At 40.3% G+C, this 22,102-nt stretch overlaps 2 protein-coding genes across 2 annotated transcripts; both read right to left on the minus strand.

Annotated features, from left to right (window-relative positions):
• Window positions 1-669: 669 nt before the first annotated feature.
• LOC126375943 (protein D2-like) lies at window positions 670-11,712 on the minus strand. Its single transcript, XM_050023051.1, has 4 exons — window positions 11,404-11,712; window positions 7,282-7,405; window positions 5,247-5,445; window positions 670-895 (listed from the first exon to the last, which is right to left on the minus strand). The coding sequence occupies exons 1-4, from the start codon at window positions 11,539-11,541 to the stop codon at window positions 781-783; spliced, it is 576 nt and encodes a 191-aa protein (XP_049879008.1). The 5' UTR covers window positions 11,542-11,712; the 3' UTR covers window positions 670-780.
• A 1,215-nt stretch (window positions 11,713-12,927) lies between these two features.
• On the minus strand, window positions 12,928-18,586 carry LOC126375942 (protein D3-like). The gene is made up of 4 exons (XM_050023049.1): window positions 18,244-18,586; window positions 15,673-15,802; window positions 14,370-14,580; window positions 12,928-13,085 (listed from the first exon to the last, which is right to left on the minus strand). The coding sequence occupies exons 1-4, from the start codon at window positions 18,373-18,375 to the stop codon at window positions 12,983-12,985; spliced, it is 576 nt and encodes a 191-aa protein (XP_049879006.1). The 5' UTR covers window positions 18,376-18,586; the 3' UTR covers window positions 12,928-12,982.
• Between the last annotated feature and the right edge of the window lie 3,516 nt (window positions 18,587-22,102).

Raw genomic sequence — 22,102 nt, forward strand, 5'->3', positions numbered from 1 at the left:
GTAACTTAATCATAGCCAGCGAGGATTGGGTGTATTATACTATCTGTCTACTCCTTCCAGAGAGGACTCAATCAGCGCTTATCGCTATCGACCCACTAGAGTCGATTAATTCTTTCAAATATTTTTCCTCTCAGACGACGCCCTGAGCCGAGGTTCGCGCCCAACTGGGCACCCTCGGGCCTGATGTCTTAAACGTTGTACCTTCCATAAACGTGAGAGCCTTTATTACCATTTGTGGCCAAGTAGTTAATGCCATCTGCGGCAAATCTATGATAAGTCACGTCAAAAAAAAAAAACCAGATAGGACACAGGCACCTAGGCGTAATTCTGTTATATTGTTTAGTAACCTGTATCAATCCTGATGGTTGCTTACAGGGATGAGTTAGTCTTTTTGAGTACAAAAAGACATACCTACATAAACTCACGCTCGTAATCCCTAATGGGATGGGCAGAAATCAGAGACAATTTGCAACCATTTTAACTTAACAGGCCTTCCTCAATCAACCGGAGGGGATATAGAGCATAGGTACTCCACCGTGCATAACGCAAAAATAAATCTTTATTAATTTGTTCTTTTTAAATAATAAAAATAGTCAATAATATTCTTTTATAATAATAATTTTTAGATTATTTATTTATTAAATAAACCAACACCTTCCTATAATAAACAATTTTTTTTTATGTATTTAATTTATTTAATTACAATTATTTGTCAGATAAAAAATATATTAAATAGTACCACAAACAGTTGTTACCAAATTAAACCATTTTTTTTCTTTTTCAAAAAATAGCTTTGACTGTGCTCGCCAAGAAGAAATTTCCAAATACAGGACCATCAAGATTGTGTTTTTCGGCGAAGTCGGCGATTTTAAAACCTTTACGTTTGAGGGTCGACCTGAAAAAGTTAAGAACACAACACCCCATATAATGTAGCATTATTGAGAGCAGGGGGTTAAAAAGGCTAAGTACATCGAAGAAATTAATTTAAAGAAGCAATATTGCTATTTGACATTTGTTTGCATTGCGCACTTACTTTTGTGTGCGCAAATGTCAAATTGCAATAATGCTTTTTTAGGTTAATTGCTTCGATGTGGCTTTTTTTAGCCTTCACGACATAGATATAGTACGATGTCTAGCGAAGGGAGATGTATCTTATGCAACACTTAAGTATCGGCGTCCGAAGGACGTAATATACGATCCCGACGACCCGATTACTCTAGCCATAGAGGCAGCCAATCAGCTCGCGACACCAAACACTTCAGGACCCCGATACCGACCCCGCCGGCGTGGTCGACGATTTCCCTCATTCAGCGCTTATCGCTATCGACCCACTAGGGTCGATTAATTCTTTCAAATATTTTTCCTCTCAGACGACGCCCTGAGCCGAGGTTCGCGCCCAACTGGGCACCCTCAGGCCTGTTGTCTTAAACGTTGTACCGGGTGAGAGCCTTCAGCGCTCCCCATTTGTCCGGCCAAGTAGTTAATGCCATCTGCGGCAAATCTACAATAAGTCACGTCAAAAAAAAAAAAAAAAAAAAAAAAAAGCAACACTTCATCACCAGCCCATTAACGTCCCCACTGCTGGGGCACGGGCCTTCCCTATGGATGGATAGGGAGATCGGGCCTTAAACCACCACGCGGGCCTAGTGCGGATTGGTGGTTATTAACGCCTGCTAATGCAGCCGGGACCAACGGCTTAACGTGCCTTCCAAAGCACGGAGGAGCTCGAGATGAAAACTTTTTTTTTTGTGGTCACCCTTCCTATGACCGGCCTTTGCGAAAGTTGTTTGTTTACCGCTGCGCCACCGAGCTCCTTTCGCAACACAGTTTAATACAAAAAAGACGAGAAGTATGGAACTGTTGAAAAAGAAAGGGACGGGTAATCGACAGGCATAAAATTTATGGAACATACGTCAATTTTGAGCAGAAATCTAAAACAATCGTCTAAAAAATTTACATCAGCCAACCCTACAGACCAATAACCCGACAGAGCAAACGGATTACATACCAACTAGTGAGATGCCTATTTTATTCGCCCGGGTTATTCATTCGTTTTAAAATTAAGTTGCTAATAATCATCCGTCCCTTTCCTTTTCGGCGGATAAGAAAATGACGGGTATAACTTAAAATAAAATTAGGAGGTGTCTGCAGGAATCGGGGCCAATTGTGTTATTTATTACAGTTCATGAAGGAGTGAAACAGACAAGTCCCATAGTTTGCCTAACGTGTAGAGTTTTTAAACATTGGGTTTGTATACCGGGTGTTAGTGACATCGTAACGAATACTGAAAGGGATGATTCAGACCATGATTCTGAGTTAATATCTAGTGGAATTTTCCGTCGCAAAATTCATGAAATTTTGAGTTTTGTTTTTAATTATTTTCAATTCCATATTGTGCTTTTAGCTGCATAGAACCCAAATTTCAATAAAAAAAACAATAATGACAAATTATCGAAAATTTTCGATGTAATGGAGACAACAGCTGCTCGAACGGGTCAACGGCCACACGCACCGCGCCGCGCGCCCCGCTCCGCACGCCCCGCTCCGCGCGCCCCGCGCCGCACGCCGGCGGCGCGGCGGCGGCGCGGCCTACAAAGTAGGCACTACGAACCGATCCTATTTCTTTCTCTGTCTATCGTAAATTATAAATTTATTTTATTCTTATTCTTAAATGGACGGATAATCAACAGGCATAAAATTTATGGAATACACGTCAATTTTAAGCAGAAATCTAAAACAACCGACAGAATTAAGTTACCAGCGAGATACCTTTTTGATTCGACCGGGTTATTCATTCATTTACTCATAGGAATCAGGGCCATTATCTACCTAAAACAGTTGAAACAGTAAATAATTGTATTCTTTGTTGTCATTAGAATAACTAACAACCAACTAACACAACCACCACAGATTAGGTAATTAGTTACCTACTATGTCAACCATCCACCAACTTAGTATGTAAGTACCTACGCAAAACCTCGCTACACAAAAATCGAAAATAAATAAATCTTTTAGATCAATACCCATTATTGTTACAAAGCAAGACCTATCGGTACTATCGCTAGTATCGATCTAAATGTACTATCACTACTTTCGATAGTTTAGATAATTTTCAAGTTCAACAATTGATAATCTACCTATCGATAGTTCGGCAACTCCGCCGCGTAGGCAATGTCGGCATGTTCAAAGAAAAAAATTGTCCGAGTGGAGTGATCTTATTTTTCTTGTTAAGTACATGTTGGTACCGTACCGAGGTACTAAGTACTAAGTTATTCGTAGTTTTAAATCTCATTGTTAAATCATCAGTAAAGAACTAATTAAACCTATCCTGTTCTGTGTACAATATTCATGTAACGGCTACGTGCTTACATAAGTACCTAGTAGACGGGAGCAACGACTTAACGTACCTTCCGAAGCACGGATCATTTTACTTTCGGACAATCAGGTGATCAGCCTGTAACGTCCCAACCAAAGGCCTTATAAACAGATTTTTGTGATATGTCCCCACCGGAATACGAACCCGGACCCTCCGCATCCCATCGCTCAACCACTGGACCACATAGGCCAAGAAGGTTCTAAGACATAATTAAAGGATCCTGGGACGCAAGACCTCCGAGTTAGGGCTTGTTTGATCTGTCTTGATGGATACTCGGACGTGAATAGCCTCACGGATCAAGGGCAACGCGCGCCAATAAAGTAGGCATTACGAACAGATACTAGGTATTTCTTTGAGTTGATAGGTATCAAGTGAAGTTTCCTGTCGCCAAATTCATAAAAATAATAAGATTTTTTTCAGTCCCATATTGTGTTTTAAGCTGCATAGAACGCACATTTAAAATAAACAAATAAAAATTACTAATTATTAAATTTTATCAATGTCATCAATAATAATAATAACGTATCTACAACTTCAGCTATGCGCAGGTGAATAGCCGGCGCACGGGTCAAGGGCAACGCTCGCCAATAAAGTAGGCATACGAACAGATACTATTTCTTTCTCTGTCACTTGCACCATAAACATACTTCTCTCTCTCTCTCTAGTCGTCGGCTCGACGCGGCCGCGGCCGGTGCGTCGTCGGCGCTCTTAGTCGGCGCCTTTGATGCTTTGCGCTAACGCCGCCGCGCGCTTCCGCTCAGTCGAATACTAAGCTTGACCCGAATCGCGTGATGTTTTTCGAGGATATTTTTTTCGTGTTTGTGAGTGTTTGTTTCATTCTGTAAATGAGTAGTGTCGACTATGATGATAGATCATAGACCATTTACTGCGCAAAAGTATGGAAGATTGTTGATGTTTATTAAAGAGCAAGGTGTTGTGTTTGTGAGTGCGTGTTATACCTACCTACCGCGGAGGAAACGCGATGTTGCATACCTACGTGACGTGACATGTTCTAGGGTACCTACCTAGGTACTTCATCCGAAGGAATAACAATTAAGGTAAGGCAAGAGTAGGGTTTTTATTGTTAATAAGTTAGGAACGTTTTAATAACTGGTAGGTAGGTACCGTGCGTGAAAAATCGTGGCAGTAGGTGTTCTACTTCAACAAACAACATTTTTAAACGTTGAACCACTACTAAGCATCTAAATACAAGAGATTGAAAACTCCTACCTAGATATCAACATCGTATCTCACACGCGTAACGTAGCCGCGCGTAAGTTTAGCGTCTGTGTGGCGCGTTGTTCGACTTACATTGCGGCACAGTAAAAATTGAAAATCTTAATTAAACATTTGCGACAAGAAAAACACCCACCATCGTTTTTAGTACAATAAAATAGGCGTTCCATTTTTTTTTTCGTTACGATGTCACTAACACCCTGTATAGTTAGCCCGTGTAGAGTTAGAAGCTTGGCTCTACATAAGATCTGACAACTTTTTGACATTGAGATTGATATGATCTCGTCTTGGCATATTTAATATGAAAATGTTTTTGTTGGGATATTATTGAAACGTAATAATAATTGAGCTTTTAAAACAATACCTAGTGTTTATCTGTGAAGCCCTGCTTTAAGGCCAGGCGCGCACGAGTTTTTCGCCGCGCGGCAGAAAAAAGCAGCGGCATAATGTCGCACTGTAATTCTGTACCAGTTTTAAATTGTATTGCGGCAGAGCCCCCGCAGCGGCGCAGTATTACAGTGCGACATTATGCCGCTGCTCTTTTTTGCCGCGCGGCGAAAAACTCGTAGTGCGCGCCTGGCCTAACTCACACCTTCCGCCGCTATCACCCAGCTTCTATAAAAGCCAAACTTACAGTTCTGTAAAGTTTTCCACGTCGTTCTGTTTGTAAACCAACAGTGTGTAGCGGAGAGGGTCACTCGTTGGTGGGGGGAGGGGTTGTAGATAGGGGGCTATGACGTCACCACTGTCTAGGTCATTGCCCTCTATGTTCCCAATCAGCCAGTGGAGGATCTGACTTGGGCGAGGCGGCTGGGGAAAAGGCACGTCTGGACCTGAAATAAAATAAATTCATCTTTTTTGGGGTTATGTATATACGGTCACGAGCATTAATATGTATACACTTTGGTACCATGTCACATTAACTTTTTTGACAAATTGAACTGTAAGTCTCACTAAATGTCAAATATGTTAGTGCGACAGAGTCCTAAAGTGGGTACATTATATTGCTCACGACTGTTCTTATGACGGTCTATTTAAGTTACTTACCTATTTATGAATTTTAATAAAGACAAATGTAATAATAATGTAATAATAAGTAATGAATAAGAAATGTAAAATAATAAAAATGAAAAATAAGAAATGTAATAATAAGTGCGACATTTTGTCACGTTTTTCTATGACGTCATAAGTTGATTTCGTGTTTTAAAGTTTAGTAAAAAGTAACTAATTTGACTAGTTGGGCCTATTCGTTTTATTCTGCTCTGACACATTACATCCGAGACCTTGATATGTCCTTTATTATTAACTGAGATCTACGTGTCTATTGCATCTTATTTTCGTGAAGTAGGTATATTGTATTTAATATAGGTATTATCACCAGCCCATTAACGTCCCCACTGCTGGGGCACGGGCCTTCCCTATGGATGGATAGGGAGATCGGGCCTTAAACCATCACGCGGGCCCAGTGCGGATTGATGGTTATTAACGACTGCTAATGCAGCCGGGACCAACGGCTTAACGTGCCTTCCGAAGCACGGAGGAGCTCGAGATGAAAACTTTTTTTTTGTGGTCACCCATCCTATGACCGGCCTTTACGAAAGTTGCTTAACTTCAACAATCGCAGACCGAGCGCGATTACCGCTGCGCCACCGAGCTCCTCTGCGCCACCGAGCTCCTAATAATATAGGTATTATCGTTCAACTGTGATTCTAAGTTCCTGTTTGTGAAGTGCTCATTTTCTACAATAACTGTTTACTGGGGGGTTAAAATGACGTGACTTATTGTAGATTTGCCGCAGATGGCATTAACTACTTGGCCGGACAAATGGGGAGCGCTGAAGGCTCTCACCCGGTACAACATTTAAGACTACAGGCCTGAGCGTGCCCAGTTGGGCGCGAACCTCGGCTCAGGGCGTCGTCTGAGAGGAAAAATATTTGAAAGAATTAATCGACCCTAGTGGGTCGATAGCGATAAGCGCTGATTGAGGGAAGTTGTCTACTACGCCGGCGGGGTCGGTATCGGGGTCCTGAAGTGTTTGGTGTCGCGAGCTGATTGGCTGCCTCTATGGCTAGAGTAATCGGGTCGTCGGGATCGTATAAAACAGGGGTGGCCAACAGGTCCGACTGTTAGACCAGTCGATCGTGGCAAGGCAAAAAATATAAATACGTAAACCAGACTGTCCCACGTAATCACCTACTGCTGGACTCATCATCTTGTATAATTTTTCAACCGTCACGGTATTTATCCTCTATTTTACGCAGCATAGTCTTTTGTTTTCGGCTCGCGATGACCAATAAGCAGGAAGCGTGTGGGACGCGGGGGAGGGACGGGAGGGTTTCAGTCAATCAGTTGACTGACAGTTGACTGACGGCAGAGACTACCGGGGTTACGACGTTTCAACGATTGTCGATGTAAATCACGATTAGACTTTCTATTAGGCACGCCTCATAATTGTAATTTTCACACTTATGTTTTTTCTCTTAATAAAATAAAAAAATCTACATGATTGTGTACTCAACTATGCTGTTTCATTTAAGATTTTAGAAGTAGGTATGTAATTGGTAGATCGCGCAGGGTCTCGTTATTGAACAAGAGATCTTGGGTCCAATCAAGTTGGCCACCCCTGGTATACATATAACGTCCTTCGGACGCAGGTTACGAATTCTTACCGGTCATAATTAGTGTGTATAAACTGTCTTCGTCCCCATCCCATGTCACTTTTGGTGGTGACAACGTGTCGGTGATTTCAAAACTGTTTCCCAATTCTACTTCTCTGTCTTCTCCGTAAATTACCTGTAATAATAACACTATCTGTAGAGCTATGCGAAATCCATAACGGACATTCCAATCGGCGTTCCCCAAAACACGATTGATGACGCTGTTAAGTTTTTTCTTCATTTACACTTCTAATTTCATAGATAACAGATATGCATCTTTTATTAGGTGGAGACTTGTAATTAGCCTTTAGTTATTGTCTGGTTATTATGTTAGAAAATGTATATGGCCGTAAATCTTCCTCAAAATAAATAAATAAATTATCTCTGTTTTTGGGTATAAATGATGACCGTTTTTAAGGTAGGTACAATTACAACTTCTACCCATTATAATTCTGATCAAAATAAAGAGAAGCAATATAGGTAGCTACATCATTCTATACATAATGTGATTATGTACCCCAGCAATGAGAAAATAGGTTTTAATAATTATTAAAAATTACCAACGCCATCTATCGTGTGGTTTGGGAACGTCGATTGGAAGGTCCTTCATTAAAAAAAACGTTAATCCCTTACTAATATTATAAATACGAATGTAACTATTTACCGGGTGAGAGCCCTCAGCGCCATTTGCCCGGCCAGAAAAAAGGGTGCGCAAATAAAAGAAGGTTTCCACTGACGCGGAGATGGGCGGAGAAGAGCGGAGATGTGCGGATTTGACCAATCACAGCGTTCGAGAGAGCGAAATACGAAGACGCTCTGTCACTCTCTCCTCACGGTGATTGGTCGATTCCTGCACATCTCCGCACAGCTCCGCGTCAATGGAAACGCAGCCTTATTCTGTTTCCATAAGCCGAAAAAAACGCAGTGGAGAAGCGTGGTGGACTATGTACCGTACCCGCTCCGCTGCCGTGTCATACGAATCTCTGCTATCTCAAAAAATGCTGTTTTGAGTAAATCGCCTTTAAAGTTTTTTTCAGTTAATCGTCTGTATAGTTCGTATTAAGTGAAATATCTGTCATCAAAATATCAGAAAATATTCTAAAATGTACTCTGAATAACAGGCACTTTTGATTTTTTTCTTTATTATAATAATTTTTATTTAAATCGAGTTTAAGAGTTGTGCATGACCACTCTTCCATAGAGATGTGGTCACGCGGTCTGTGCTATATTAAGTTAGCAGAGTTTGGCACAGCCGGTTTGTTATTATAACTTTAATCTATCTATGCTAATTATTAGTTGTAAGAGATGATCGTTACAAGCTTTCTATAAAGACTGCTTTTTGGGGTAGCCCGGGTTGAGTCGACTAAGTGAAATGGATACAAGGAAAATATTTATATTAAGTACTTAGTTTAATTTTGATATCTACAAAATTGGAAATATTAATGTACAAGTTGGGAATTCCTTTTTTTCTACCCTGACATACTTTTTTTGCTTCGTACACATTAATCAATCAGCAATCAGGAGCTCAGAATTATGTAATTTTATAATTTTAAATAAAATAATCTAAAATATAATGAATGTTTAGAAAAAATATTTGTGAAATATATAATTATGTTTAAACTTCTTCTCAATACAATGAAAAAAATGGGATTCCAACAGCATGTTTGCAATCATCAATCACAATGCCATAGCTAAAAATGTTGTAGGCATAACCTTCAGGAATCGATTAATTCCTCCTCACAATTTTCATCACTCTATAATCATCGGCACACATGCACCACCCCTTACTCAAAACATCTATTGAACCCTTACTAAATTCAACCATCCTCAAGGCCAGCACACCACACCCCCTTGGAAACACCTTCCAGTAGTTCGTCGCAATATAAAATAATGTTTTCGTGGCCAAGAGTCTGCATTGTACCTTCCGACGACTTATTTACTCTTTCTCCACACAATCTGCTAGACTGCATAACTCCCCTCTCCCGAAAACTTGTCTGCTATGCAAGCACGAATTGTACCAGACACGATGGAAGTTTGCACCGGCTCGAAACATACTCCCTACGCTTTTTGCAGCCACAAGCGTAGAAGAGTCAATCAAGACGATCATTGCTGAAAATGGATCTCCACTCTCAACAAGAATGTACAAGAATGGATCCTGTGAAATTTGTACTTCAGAGTAGGAATTTGGTTTTCTATTGCGAGGGACAACCCTCGAAGAAAGTAGAAAATAAAACTATAAAAACTGGCCTCCTCCGCCTGCTTCGCCTCAGTATCATATTTCACCCTTGACACAAACGTCTCAATGAACAGAACCAACGTTATTGAAAACAGCAATCCCCACAGCTAGCCTGGCCATGCAAATAGCCTCCTGCACATCCACAGAAAAATCTCGTCAACAGTAGGTACCTTCATTATTTAGATCGCCCTCTAAACATCTATGGGACTTATTCCACCTATGAAACCCGTAGATATTCAGAAGATGGTGTTAAAATTGAAAGTACTGCCAAAAAGCTGTTAGCTTAGGATCATATTTACATACTATGGATGTGGAAACCAACCGTAAAGGATTATTTTTCGAGAAAGACCACTGCAGGCTGAAAAGTCCATAATACAGCATCAGCATTCTGTCTCTGTATTGAACAACCCTTGCAACCACAAGAACTTGGCTTTGAATTGTGACAATTATACCTCACAAAAGAAAAATATAATTCTCTTCTTGGCTATGATGAGATCAATCAACTCGTCCTCCCTTGTGACTGCAGAATACACAAAGCTCTGGAACCAGGGTACACCCTCATGGCAACTGATACAGTTCCCGGTTGCACAGCGAATTCTCGAGAGTAAAAGAGATTGACGATCTGACAGATTATCACAAAAATCGACAACACAGACCATCAGTTCACAAAACCTGAATCCGTTTCGCGACAAACCACAAAAACCGCTTCCAAGGGGGTATAATATACATAGAACCCTTGAAGAAGCCGAACCCAGCAAAGGTTCAACAAATGTTTTACAAAAAATCGCATTCGGCGAACGAGAATCATCTAGGAACAAAAGCAATAAACAAAATAACCCTGTGCTCATGAACTATTTACGATTTTGATGCTGCAATTGATGACCAAAACTAAAAATAATATTAATAGCGATGATGTTATCGCTTGCTCAGTTATGAAAACCCAGGGTTACATCCATTGCAATTCTTTATTCAACAAGAAAATTCACAAGACCTTATCATCCTCATCACATTTGAGTATGCTTTCTCACAACAAACAGTTTTCCAGCCTGGTATTGTATCCTCCCATTGATGGTTCTTGTAAAACTCAATCCTTTGACCAACGGTTCCAGGTAGTATCACTGTTCTAAAGAAGTTTCCCATTCTTATTCAAACCAAAAAATATTTCCCCTTTATGCCTGGTTCAAAGCATTTTGGGTCCTCGACTTCTCTCTCAGATTCAGGAAGTGTTTCCTCCCTGGGCGCCGGCTTTGCAAGTACAAAGAATGTCGCGAATCCCTAGGATTGCCTTCGTCGTAGTCACGCCTATCTATTGTAACTTTTAGTTAGATGAGTTAGGCGTGACCCACATGCAAAAAAATCAAGTTAGCAGACTTTGTCAACCTCTATATCTCAAAAAGAATCAATAAATTTTAAAATGTTTTTACTGAACTATGTAAAGCATAGGATATAAACCCCTTTTGCACTGGTTATTCGTAACTCGACTATTTTAAGATAGCAGACTTGTGCGTGACACGGCAGTCCGGTTGATTACGGAAGCCTGAACCCAACAGTGTGATGTATGTAGGCTATTTAATGTAACTCTGTTACGCTTTGACGCCAAAGCTACTGGACCGATTTTGATGAATAGATAGTTTAGACGTTAAAAATGGCGATAATTTTTAACAGACTTCAAAACGGAATTAGGTTATCATATTTTATTTTTAGGGGTGAAATAAACAGGGGGGTTAAAATGGCCACATTGAAGCGATTCATCTAAGAGCAGCAAAGAGCAGTGTTGCAATTTGACATTTGCACATATAAAAGTAAGTGCGCAATGCAAACAAATGTCAAATAGCAACATTGCTTTCTTAGATGAATTGCTTCGATGTGGCCATTTTAACCCCCCAGAAGTTACTTACAGTAAGTTTATTCTGGGGTGCGGTCGGGATGACATTGGGAACCAATTGAAGTTTTTTGAAAGTCCTCGATACATTGGAGTCAGATTTTGCATTCGCTAAGAGAAGTAGAGCAACTATAAAGTAACTAAGGATAGACATTATGACAGATTCTCAGAATGTGTACTGCTATGGTTTCAAAGTCTTATAAGAAAATGCGCTCAATTTACAATCAAATATCGTTTTTATATCACCTGATGTGTATTTTTGAATCTTATTACGTATTCTATCATTAATAGGTACGATTATTGTTTGTTATTCTTGAAACATATGTTGCCCTTGTACAATTTCGGTCAATAAAATAAGTAAATAAAGTACGGTGACTTCTAAAAATATGTGGAATTTAATACACGTATGTCTAGTTAGAACCATGTCGAATTAACATGCTTGACAAATTCAAACAAAGTTTCAGTAGACAAATGAGTTCGTTAATACGATAGGGTTTTAATGTAAGTATATCTAAAATACAAAAATATTTATAGATGAGATATTTATTTTAATAATAGGTCTTGGCCTTGCTTGCGACTACCTATACCAATCGCCGTAGCAAGCTAAAAGGATACGTATACAGGGTGTTAGTGACATAGGGGGAATAATAATACTGAGGGGGATGATTCAGATCATGATACTGAATTAATATGAATTTTCCGTCACAAAATTCATGAGAATTTTTATTTTTTTAAGTTACTTACTTATTTTCAATTGTATATTTTCGTGATGGTAAATTCTACTTCATATTAACCCAGATTAATTAGCTGAATCATCCCCTTCAGCATTCGCTTACACCCCGTACAAGTACATACAAGTACATATGGGTATTAGTGACATCGTAACGAAAACTCTGAGGGATGATTCAGACCATGATTCTGAGTTGATATCAAAGGGATTTTCCTGTAGGACAATTCGTGAAAATTTTAGTGATTTTTAAACTATTTTCAGTTCCATACTTTTGCGGCGGAAAATTCTACTTGATATCAACTCAGAATCATGGTCTGAATCATCCCTCAGAGTTTTCGTTACGATGTTACTAACACCCTGTGTACATACTTAACATAGCGGTCAAACAGATAACCCAACTTTTTGCTTCACCGCAGTCGAGTAACAAAAGCGTTTTGTTCCGTGAAATCTACCGGGATTTACGATCCAAACATTAATGCGAAAAATGATTTCGAAAATCATAGGTTTAGGCCCGTGCTGGATTCGAACCTGCGACTTCCCAGTGGGAGTCAAGCGTTCTTCCAACTGGACTACCACGGCTGGGCCTGGTACGGTCACGAGCATTAATATGTATACACTTTGGTACCATGTCACATTAACTTTTTTGACAAATTGAACTGTAAGTCTCACTAAATGTCAAATATGTTAGTGCGACAGAGTCCTAAAGTGGGTACATTATATTGCTCATGACTGTACTGATGCTTATTTAAACATAAAATCAATTATTAAAAAAAAAACAATTATTACGATTTTAAAAATACTTTTATTAAATACGGTTTACATATTCTTTGTTAGGTATCATATTGTATAAATACTTAGTGATATTTTAACCAGTGTGATAGGAGAAGAAAAAGTTGCCAGCAATAGGCTCCCCAAGTTCGTAGTTGGCAACAAAGTTGTTAAGGTTGAACCCTCCGCGGCTGGGTGAACTGAAAAAAAAAACAGAATAATAATAAAATATACAGAGTGGCCCAAAGTTTCACATTATGCGATCAGCGATCATTTACGGTTTAGGAGATATGTATGACCTATTTTGTACATTTTTCAAGATTTTGTACTTTGATTCAGAAATCATTATTTTGTCGCTATTTCTTTCTAAATATTTTTTTTGTATTACAAATACTAAAAGTGACTGCAAGTTTTGTGGTCTAGAGTCCCGTGGTCTAGTGGTTGGAGCGTTGGGCTCTCGATTTGGAGGTCCAGGTTCGATGGGAAATTGTCTTCTGGTGAATACGACACTTGGCCACTTTGACGTGTGTCCCGCGCTTATGTGTCGTATTAATTCATACTTATATTAAAGGAGCTGTATTTTATTGTGATATTGGCCCCGATTCCTGCAGACACCCCCTAATTTTACTTTAAGTTATACCTGTCATTTTCTTATCCGCCGAAAAGGAAAGGGACGACTGATTGACAGCCCTTAATTTTAAGAAGAATGAGTAAATGAATGAATAACCCGGGCGAATCAAAAAGGTATCTCGCTGGTATGCAAACCGATTGACGTGTGCTGTCAACTTAATTCTGTCGGGTTATTGGCCAATGTAAAATTTTTAGACGGTTGTTTTAGATTTGTGCTTAAAATTGACGTGTGTTCCATAAATTTTATGCTTGTCGATTACCCGTCCCTTTCCTTTTCGGCGGATAAGAAAATGACAGATAGGTATAACTTAAAATAAAATTAGATGGTATTTACAGGAATTAGCACCATTGACGTACCTGAGTAGTATATATCGACGAAGCGAATTGCTGTACTTTATTGTGTCAAAACGGCCATCATAGCGGCACGCTGGTTTAGGTAAGTATCATCATCACCAGCCCATTAACGTCCCCACTGCTGGGGCACGGGCCTTCCCTATGGATGGATAGGGAGATCGGGCCTTAAACCATCACGCGGGCCCAGAGCGGATTGATGGTTATTAACGACTGCTAATGCAGCCGGGACCAACGGCTTAACGTGCCTTCCGAAGCACGGAGGAGCTCGAGATGAAAACTTTTTTTTTTTGGTCACCCATCCTATGACCGGCCTTTGCGAAAGTTACTTAACTTCAACAATCGCAGACCGAGCGCGTTAACCGCTGCGCCACCGAGCTCCTCATAAATAAGTATACTTATGCTATTTTTTGACGTGACTTATTTGTACCTAGATCACTACTCGGACTAATGAGGAGAGCTGAGGGCTCTCACCTGGTTACTGAGTATACTAAACTACTTACTTGTCCAAGTAATTCTCATTGAAGCTCAGCCGGCCGTTCTGCTGGAAGACAAGTAGGACGTAGCGGTGCAGCCCGGACGCCTTCGGGGGCGCCGGTCCGTTGTACCCGGCCAGGATCTCGCCCCTGGCCACGTCCTTCCCGGGGACGTTGCCCACCAACCAGTGCAACCAGTTGCGCTTTGTTGGGTTGGCACGGGACGGCGCGTCGGGGTCTGAGCAACGAAATCATAGTTAGGCAAACTTTTAGCTCACGATGGAGGTCCGGGTTCGAGTCCTAATGATGACATTGTCGAAATTGTGTGTGTGGACTGTATGTGTAGTAGATGGTGAGAGGTCGAGGGTCCTAATTCTAACTGCAGCAAAACACCACATTGTTCCTTGTCACTATTTAATTAAATAATTATTAAAATAAAATACACTTATACACTTTCGCGGGAGGCGTCGGTCATTCGATGCGCCCAAAATTGCCATACCAAAAAAATATTATTATTTTCTACTTGTGTTGCCAACAACAGAAATCACTTTGTAAGACTGCCTTTTTTTTGGTAAGGACAAAGCAGGCTTGAATCACGTGATTGTCCGAAATAAGATGATTCCGTGCTTCGGAAGGCATGTTAAGTTGGTCCCGGCTGTTATCCGTAAATACTTCCACCAACCCACAGTGGAGCAGCGTGGTGAAGTATACCATACCTACCTCCTCCGGTAGTAGCTGTTTATGTATGTTATGTTATCCATATTTTGGTTGGTGGCGCCACTGTCGTGTCCGAGTGAGATAGGGTCCTAAAAAGTTCAGTGGGATCAAGTATGCTAGATCACTATCTCGCTAGCATTATCCCGTTTTTCACAGTCCGCTTACCTACATACATACATACATAAACTCACGCCTATTTCCCACCGGGGTAAGCAGAGACTATAGAATTCCATTTGCTTCGATCCTGACACACTTCTCTTACCTAACCTGAAGATTTGGCCGGTTTTTACAGAAGCGACTGCCTGTCTGACATTCCAACCCGCGAAGGGAAAACCAGACCAATACAGGGTTAGGTCACAAACCTCCGAAAATGTATTTCTCGAGAATGTGGGTTTCCTCACGATGTTTCGTTTATGATCCAAATATGAATTCGAAAACAAATTCGACAATCATTGCTTTAGGTCTGTGCTGGATTCGAACCTGCGACCTCGAAGAGGCAAGCGTTCTACCAACTTGGCTACCACGGCTTCAGTTACGCTAGATAAGACAGCACACACACACACACACACACACACATACATACACAAACACACACACAGTAAGTATAACATACCAAGCATAACAATGGTATATAGCGGTCCGGTGCCAATGCTGGTCTGCCAAGACACGATGGGCGGCTGCGAGGCTTGCGACGGGGTCAACTTGTTGCCATAATTCACTTCTTTGCCCCATGGGAATCTGGCCTGGAATACAATACCAAAACCTCTTTATTGCACTTGAATCATATTAAAAATACATCATCATCATCAGCCCATTAACTGCTGGGGCACGGGCCTTCCCTATGGATGGATAGGGAGATCGGGCCTTAAACCATCACGCGGGGTGCGGATTGATGGTTATTAACGACTGCTAATGCAGCCGGGACCAACGGCTTAACGTGCCTTCCGAAGCACGGAGGAGCTCGAGATGAAAACTTTTTTTTGTGGTCACCCATCCTATGACCGGCCTTTGCGAAAGTTGCTTTACTTCAACAATCGCAGGCCGAGCGCGTTAACCGCTGCGCCACCGAGCTCCTCATTAAAAATACATACATAAACATAAACAGCCTATATACGTCCCACTGCTCGGCACAGGCCTCCCCTCAATCAACCGGAGGGGGTATGGAGCATACTCCACCACGCTGCTCCAATGCGGGTTGGTGGAGGTGTTTTACGGCTAATAGCCAGGACCAACGGCTTAAAAATACATTAGATATTATAATTAGATTGGTAGTACAACAGGCGGCCTTATTGCTAAGGTAGCAATGAATAGTATTAGGACTTTTATAATTGGTCTCGTCTTCTTCTATCGTGTGGGTTCTGAGGTGGAGTACCAACCTCATTAACCCTGGTGTCAGGGTTACTATTGAGCCAGCAAAGGCCCCGGACATGACTCATGTAACGACTACTTACTTACATCAGTAAGTAGTAACCGGGACCAACGGTTTAACGTGCGAACTACGAATCATCTTACTTAATCAGGTGATCAGTCTGTAATGTCCTAACGAAACTAGAGACCACAAAGTACTATAAGTAGTATAGTAGTAGTAGTCTATTCTACTTAAAATACATCATCAACTCTCTAGCATTATCCCGTTTTTCACTGGGTTCGCTTACCTAACCTGAAGACTTGACAGGTCCGGTTTTTTACAGAAGCGACTGCCTGTCTGACTGACCTTCCAACCCGCGAAGGGACAGACCAATACAGGTTAGGTCACATACCTCCGAAAAAACATTTCTCGGGTATGTGGCTTTCCTCACGAAGATTTCCTTCACCGCTGAGCACGTGATAATCATTTATGATCCAAACATGAATTCGAAAACAAATTCGATAATCGTTTAGGCCTATGCTGGATTCGAACCCGCGACCTCAAGTTAGAGGCAAGCGTTCTACCAACTGGGCTACCACGGTTCTACCTAACAAACATATTTATAAAATAATCTTTCGAAAAAACCAGGATTAACTATTGCTATCCTAGGTATAATATTTACAAAATGGCTTTGCTTTACAATAATATTATGAATAATTTATTGTAGAAATATTATTATTAAACTTAAACCATAACATAAAAATATTTCAACGCCCATTATTATTATAAAAAACATTAGGTAGACTAAAAGCATAACATAAAAATACCTTATCATTTATAAAAACAATCCCACCCCCTTTAGAGCAGGAGGAGGTATGGACCATACTCCACCCACGCTGCCCCACTAGCTTGTTCTTGGGTTGGTGGAGATGTTTGTACGGTTAATAACCCAGGACCAACGGCTTAACTATACAGAAACCAGGCAGAAATCCTGGGAACCACGTGATATCAATCATATATGATCCTTTTTTTGACGTGACTTATCGTAGATTTGCCGCCGATGGCATTAACTACTTGGCCGGACAAATGGGGAGTGCTGAAGGCTCTCACCCGGTACAGCGTTTAAGACAACAGGCCTGAGGGTGCCCAGTTGGGCGCGAACCTCGGCTCAGGGCGTCGTCTGAGAGGAAAAATATTTGAAAGAATTAATCGATCCTAGTGGATCGATAGCGATAAGCGTTGATTGAGGGAAATCGTCGACCATGCCGGCGGGGTCGGTATCGGGGGATATAATATCCGAAATCCGAATGTGTATTCATACTTATAAAGTTGAATTCAATGGTACGTATACCGAACCGGAATTCAAACCCGAGACACGCTCTCCTTATGAAATTGAAAAGTTTTAAATGCTTATTCTTAAAAATAAAATATGAATGAATGAATGAGTATTTTATTCGCATAACAATTACAGAAATTGTGCTCGAAATACTGAAATAGAATAGTAAATGAATTTAACATGTAAAAAAATATTAATAAAGTTTGATAAAAATTTAAAAGAATAAAAAATTAAAAAGTATTGGACCTAGGGTACTTAATAAATAAGCTTACATAAGTAGGTAGTTAGGTAGGTGATACTTAAGTTTTAAACTATTATTTTATAATTAAATTATCATTTAGATATCTACTTTTATTTGTCTTAAGAATGGTACAATATTTTTTACAGATGGTCCGCATTTGATAGGTCTACATTTTTAGTTATTTTAATAATTACATGCATACCTAATAATAGTTTAAGTAAAAATAGACACATAAAAAACAGATCACATTAATACTTACATAAAGTTGAGATCTGGGTGGCCTATAGATAACATCGGGAACAACTCCGTGCCTGACATAAGCGTCCTGTATACTTGCTATAACACTAACAATACCCATTAAAAAAACAACCATATATTTTAAATCACTCATCTTTTTAAAATAAAAGATATTCGAGTGCAAACGACTGACTTAGACGAACTAAAGAAAAAGACTGACCGTGTTTACGAACTTCCTAGCAAGACTACAAAGCTATTGCTTATAAACTTATTTCTCTTGAAACCAAAATATTGTTAACTAGGTACTTATTGTTTCTTTTCGCGCCATTTAGCTCTTAAGTATTGGTCACAGTGAGCACTTAGTTCAGCGATTAAAGAAATTTTTATGGCAAAATGTTAAGGCGACTCTACATTTTGTTGGTGAATCACGGCGATTGCGTTTTGCATGCATTGTGGCCGTGTTAGTAGTGTACAGTCATGAGCAATGTAATGTACTCACTTTAGGATTCTGTCGCACTAACGTATTTGACATTTAGTGAGACTTACAGTTCAATTTGTCAAAAAAGTTAATGTGACATGGTAACAAAGTGTATACATATTAATGCTTGTGACCGTACCAAATATGTTTTGTCTATTATTTGTTTCTTCAATAAAGAAATTTAAATTAAGAATGTTTCTTAAGTTATTTTGTAAATGATGAAGCGATGAATTTAGCCTGAAAACGCGACGAATAATGACCGGAGCAGTTGACGAATAATGACCGGAGAAGGCGACGAATATGGCACAAGAAGGCAACAAATATGGCTGGTTCACAAAACGAACACACACACGACATTTTTCTTTTTTTTAATCTATTGCCTTGTGACTTAAAACCAACAGAAACCGTCTTCACTTACGTTTCACTATTTTTTTAGGTATTTAATAGATAGATAAGTTTATAAATAGGTATAAATAGGTGTTTCTCACATAGCTCGACAATTGACGCACTGTGTAAAAAATAAATTAAAATTATGTTTTCGCACTACGAGTTTAGACCTGGCTTTATGGAAATATTTTTTACCTGGTTTGTGTCGCCTTCCGATGCGTGATAAGTACTAATTAGTTACCCACTACTGTTAGTCGACCACTAACGGGACTTTTAATAACTCCAACACACCGCATTCGTTAGGTAGCTAACTAGTAAACAGAAATACCGAGGTAGGTGTTGAAACCCGATAAAAAACGTTTTTGATACTTTAAAACTTATCGCGTTTGAAGAAAAAAAACGAATAAGTAGGTACTTAAATCACCTCGACCGTTGTAGTGGGGGAAATAGGAGCCATCGGTAAGGCAATGCAAGACGGAAGGGACAAGTCACAGGGACTGTAACCTGGAACCTGACAGAGGGCAGCAGTAACTGTAAGTACTATTCAGAGGCGGAGGACAGGAGTCCTAGTATGGCTTTAAAGTAGACTACTCTGGACGCCATCCCACTCGCGTCAGACAGAATACTGCGGCGCGGAAGGCAAGAGGGAAACCACTGCTCTATTTTTCCTAGAAAAGTAGCATGAAGAATGCTCTTGTCGATGTCAACAAGAGCGTGGCTCTTAAATAAGTGATTATGACCTAAATCAAGGCACTTTATGCCGTTGGTACCGGCTTATCAGCCGTAAAAAAACACTTCTACCAACCCGTTTCCAGCTTTCTTTCTGTATAGCTTTCTTTCTACGCCCTAACACGGGTTCTAGTCCTGGCCGTGTCTAAAAAGTTTTCGACTTAATTTTATCTTTGTGAGTTTTCCTACGCACGGCTGCATGCTACCTATAAAAACAAAAATCATTCTACCTTTTAGTTATTAAGCACTTGATTAGCGTGTCAAAACTGTCTATCAATAAACAATTCTTTTATCTAGCAAAAAACTACAATTGCAAACTACTTACAAGACAAAAGGATCGGTGGCCTCATCAATCTTATTGACGCCATGAACCAATTTCGCCTCATAAATACCGTGTCACGATATAACGGACTCTTGTAGTGCAGTGGTTGAGCGTCGGGCTCACGATCCGGAGGTCCTGGGTTCAAATCCTGCTGAAGACATAATCACAAAAATCACTTTGCGATCCCTAATTTGATAAGGACTTCACAGGCCGATTGACCGAAAGTAAGATGGTCTGTGCTTCGGAAGACACGTTAAGCCGTTGGTCCCGGTTACTACTTACTGTAGATACGTAGCCGTTACATGAGCCATATCAGGGACCCTTTGGCGGCTCAATAATAAACCCTGATACCATGGTTGCTGAGGTTAGTCATCCACCTACTCAACCGATTATCATGAAATTTTAAATAGTTAATGTCATTTGCGGGTGAAACAAAGAAAGTGATGCTGGAATAAGGATTTTGTAGGCGCTGTCATAAAAAAAAATACCTATAACTTTTGAACGGCGTATCAACACGTTCTGATATTTCGACAAATTATAATTATACATTTTGTTGGTGATGCCTACTGGAAAACCGCTATCCTGGCATTGCCAAAAAAATGCTTGTAAATTTGTAACGGCAGATCGATAAATTCTGATATTTGGTGACAAATTCTAGTCATTTTTCTGTGTAGTCAGAATCCCTATGCGTTATGGTGTCAGTGCTATGATAAGGGACACATCTGTGTACCAAATTTACCTGTTAATGTAAAGGGGCTGTGTCCTATCCAACAAGTTATGGAGTTTATGGAATGCAAAATGTGCCCGCCACCTACACGAGCTCATTGCACCATCCCCCTTTTATCTTCGGACTTCCAGACGTACGGCCGGGTTCCATCCCTATTTGGTGGACATCCCACCTACTCGCACAAAGCGCTTCGCATCATCCTTCATTATGCGCACTGCTAGGGAGTGGAATTCTTTGCCGTCTTCTGTATTTCCGAATGCATATAACCCGGGTGCTTTCAAGACCAGAGTGAACAGGCACCTTCTGGGCGAGCGAGCTTGATCTTAGGCCTCGTCAATGACTTCGGGCAACTCTGGGGCCCAGAGCAAACCCATCAAGGGTAAAAAAGGTAATGCGTATTTCATCTTTGTTACTGATCTGTCGGTACTTATTTCTGTAAAATGTTATGCAAGTAGGTAAGTGTATTATAAATATTATTGTACAAAATATAAACCAAGCAAAATGGCTATAAGTGCCTACCTACCTAGTATTTTTGTAAAAACTTATATGGAATATAAAACATCTTCGTATTTTAACGGTATAACCTTTTGAATAAACATATTAGACATGCACGTGCCATGAAACTCACGTTTTCGCTTTTTTCAGTACTCAATACCACGGAGTAGAAGAAAGAAGTTAGAAGGACGTGAGCGGGAAACGCGCGCCATACAAGTATGAGCAAATAGTTCCTACTTTGCACTCCACTCTTCTGCAAACTACGACTTTCGGAGCTCCGCGATAGTACGTATATTAAAAGGTCGTCTTTATAACCCGTAGGATGATCGGGTATTTATCAAAAAAATAGTCCAGTGGTTGAACGTTGTGCTCACGATCCGCAGGTCCCGGGTTCGAATCCCGGTGGGGACAAATCACAAAAACACTGCGATCCCTAGTTTGGTCAGGACATTGCAGGCTGATCACCTGATTGACCAGAAGTAAAATGACCTGTGCTTCGGAAGGTACGTTAGGCTGTTGGTCCCGGTTACTACTTACTGATGTAAATACGTAGTCGTTATTCGAGTCACGTCAAGGGCCTTTGGCGGCTCAATAATAATCCTGACATCAGAGTTGATGAGGTTGGTAATCCACCTCTCAACCCACACGATAAGATTATTCTAACTCATAATGGTTTAAAACCTACTAGCGACCCGCCCCGGCTTCGCTCGGGCGCAATGCTGAGGAAAAAATGAAATTATTTA

Source organism: Pectinophora gossypiella, chromosome 20, assembly GCF_024362695.1.
Source record: "Pectinophora gossypiella chromosome 20, ilPecGoss1.1, whole genome shotgun sequence".
In the NCBI taxonomy this organism is placed as follows: domain Eukaryota; kingdom Metazoa; phylum Arthropoda; class Insecta; order Lepidoptera; family Gelechiidae; genus Pectinophora; species Pectinophora gossypiella.

Coding starts and splice junctions, on each gene's coding strand:
- LOC126375942 (XM_050023049.1), bottom strand. CDS start 18,375: ATGAGTGATTTAAAATATATGGTTGTTTTTTTAATGGGTATTGTTAGT. Junction 14,581..15,672: donor ATATACCATTGTTATGCTTG/GTATGTTATACT, acceptor TTCGTTGCTCAG/ACCCCGACGCGCCGTCCCGT. Junction 13,086..14,369: donor AATGAGAATTACTTGGACAA/GTAAGTAGTTTA, acceptor TTTTTTTTTCAG/TTCACCCAGCCGCGGAGGGT.
- LOC126375943 (XM_050023051.1), bottom strand. CDS start 11,541: ATGTCTATCCTTAGTTACTTTATAGTTGCTCTACTTCTCTTAGCGAAT. Junction 5,446..7,281: donor ATACACACTAATTATGACCG/GTAAGAATTCGT, acceptor ATTTTATTTCAG/GTCCAGACGTGCCTTTTCCC. Junction 896..5,246: donor GTGGAAAACTTTACAGAACT/GTAAGTTTGGCT, acceptor TAACTTTTTCAG/GTCGACCCTCAAACGTAAAG.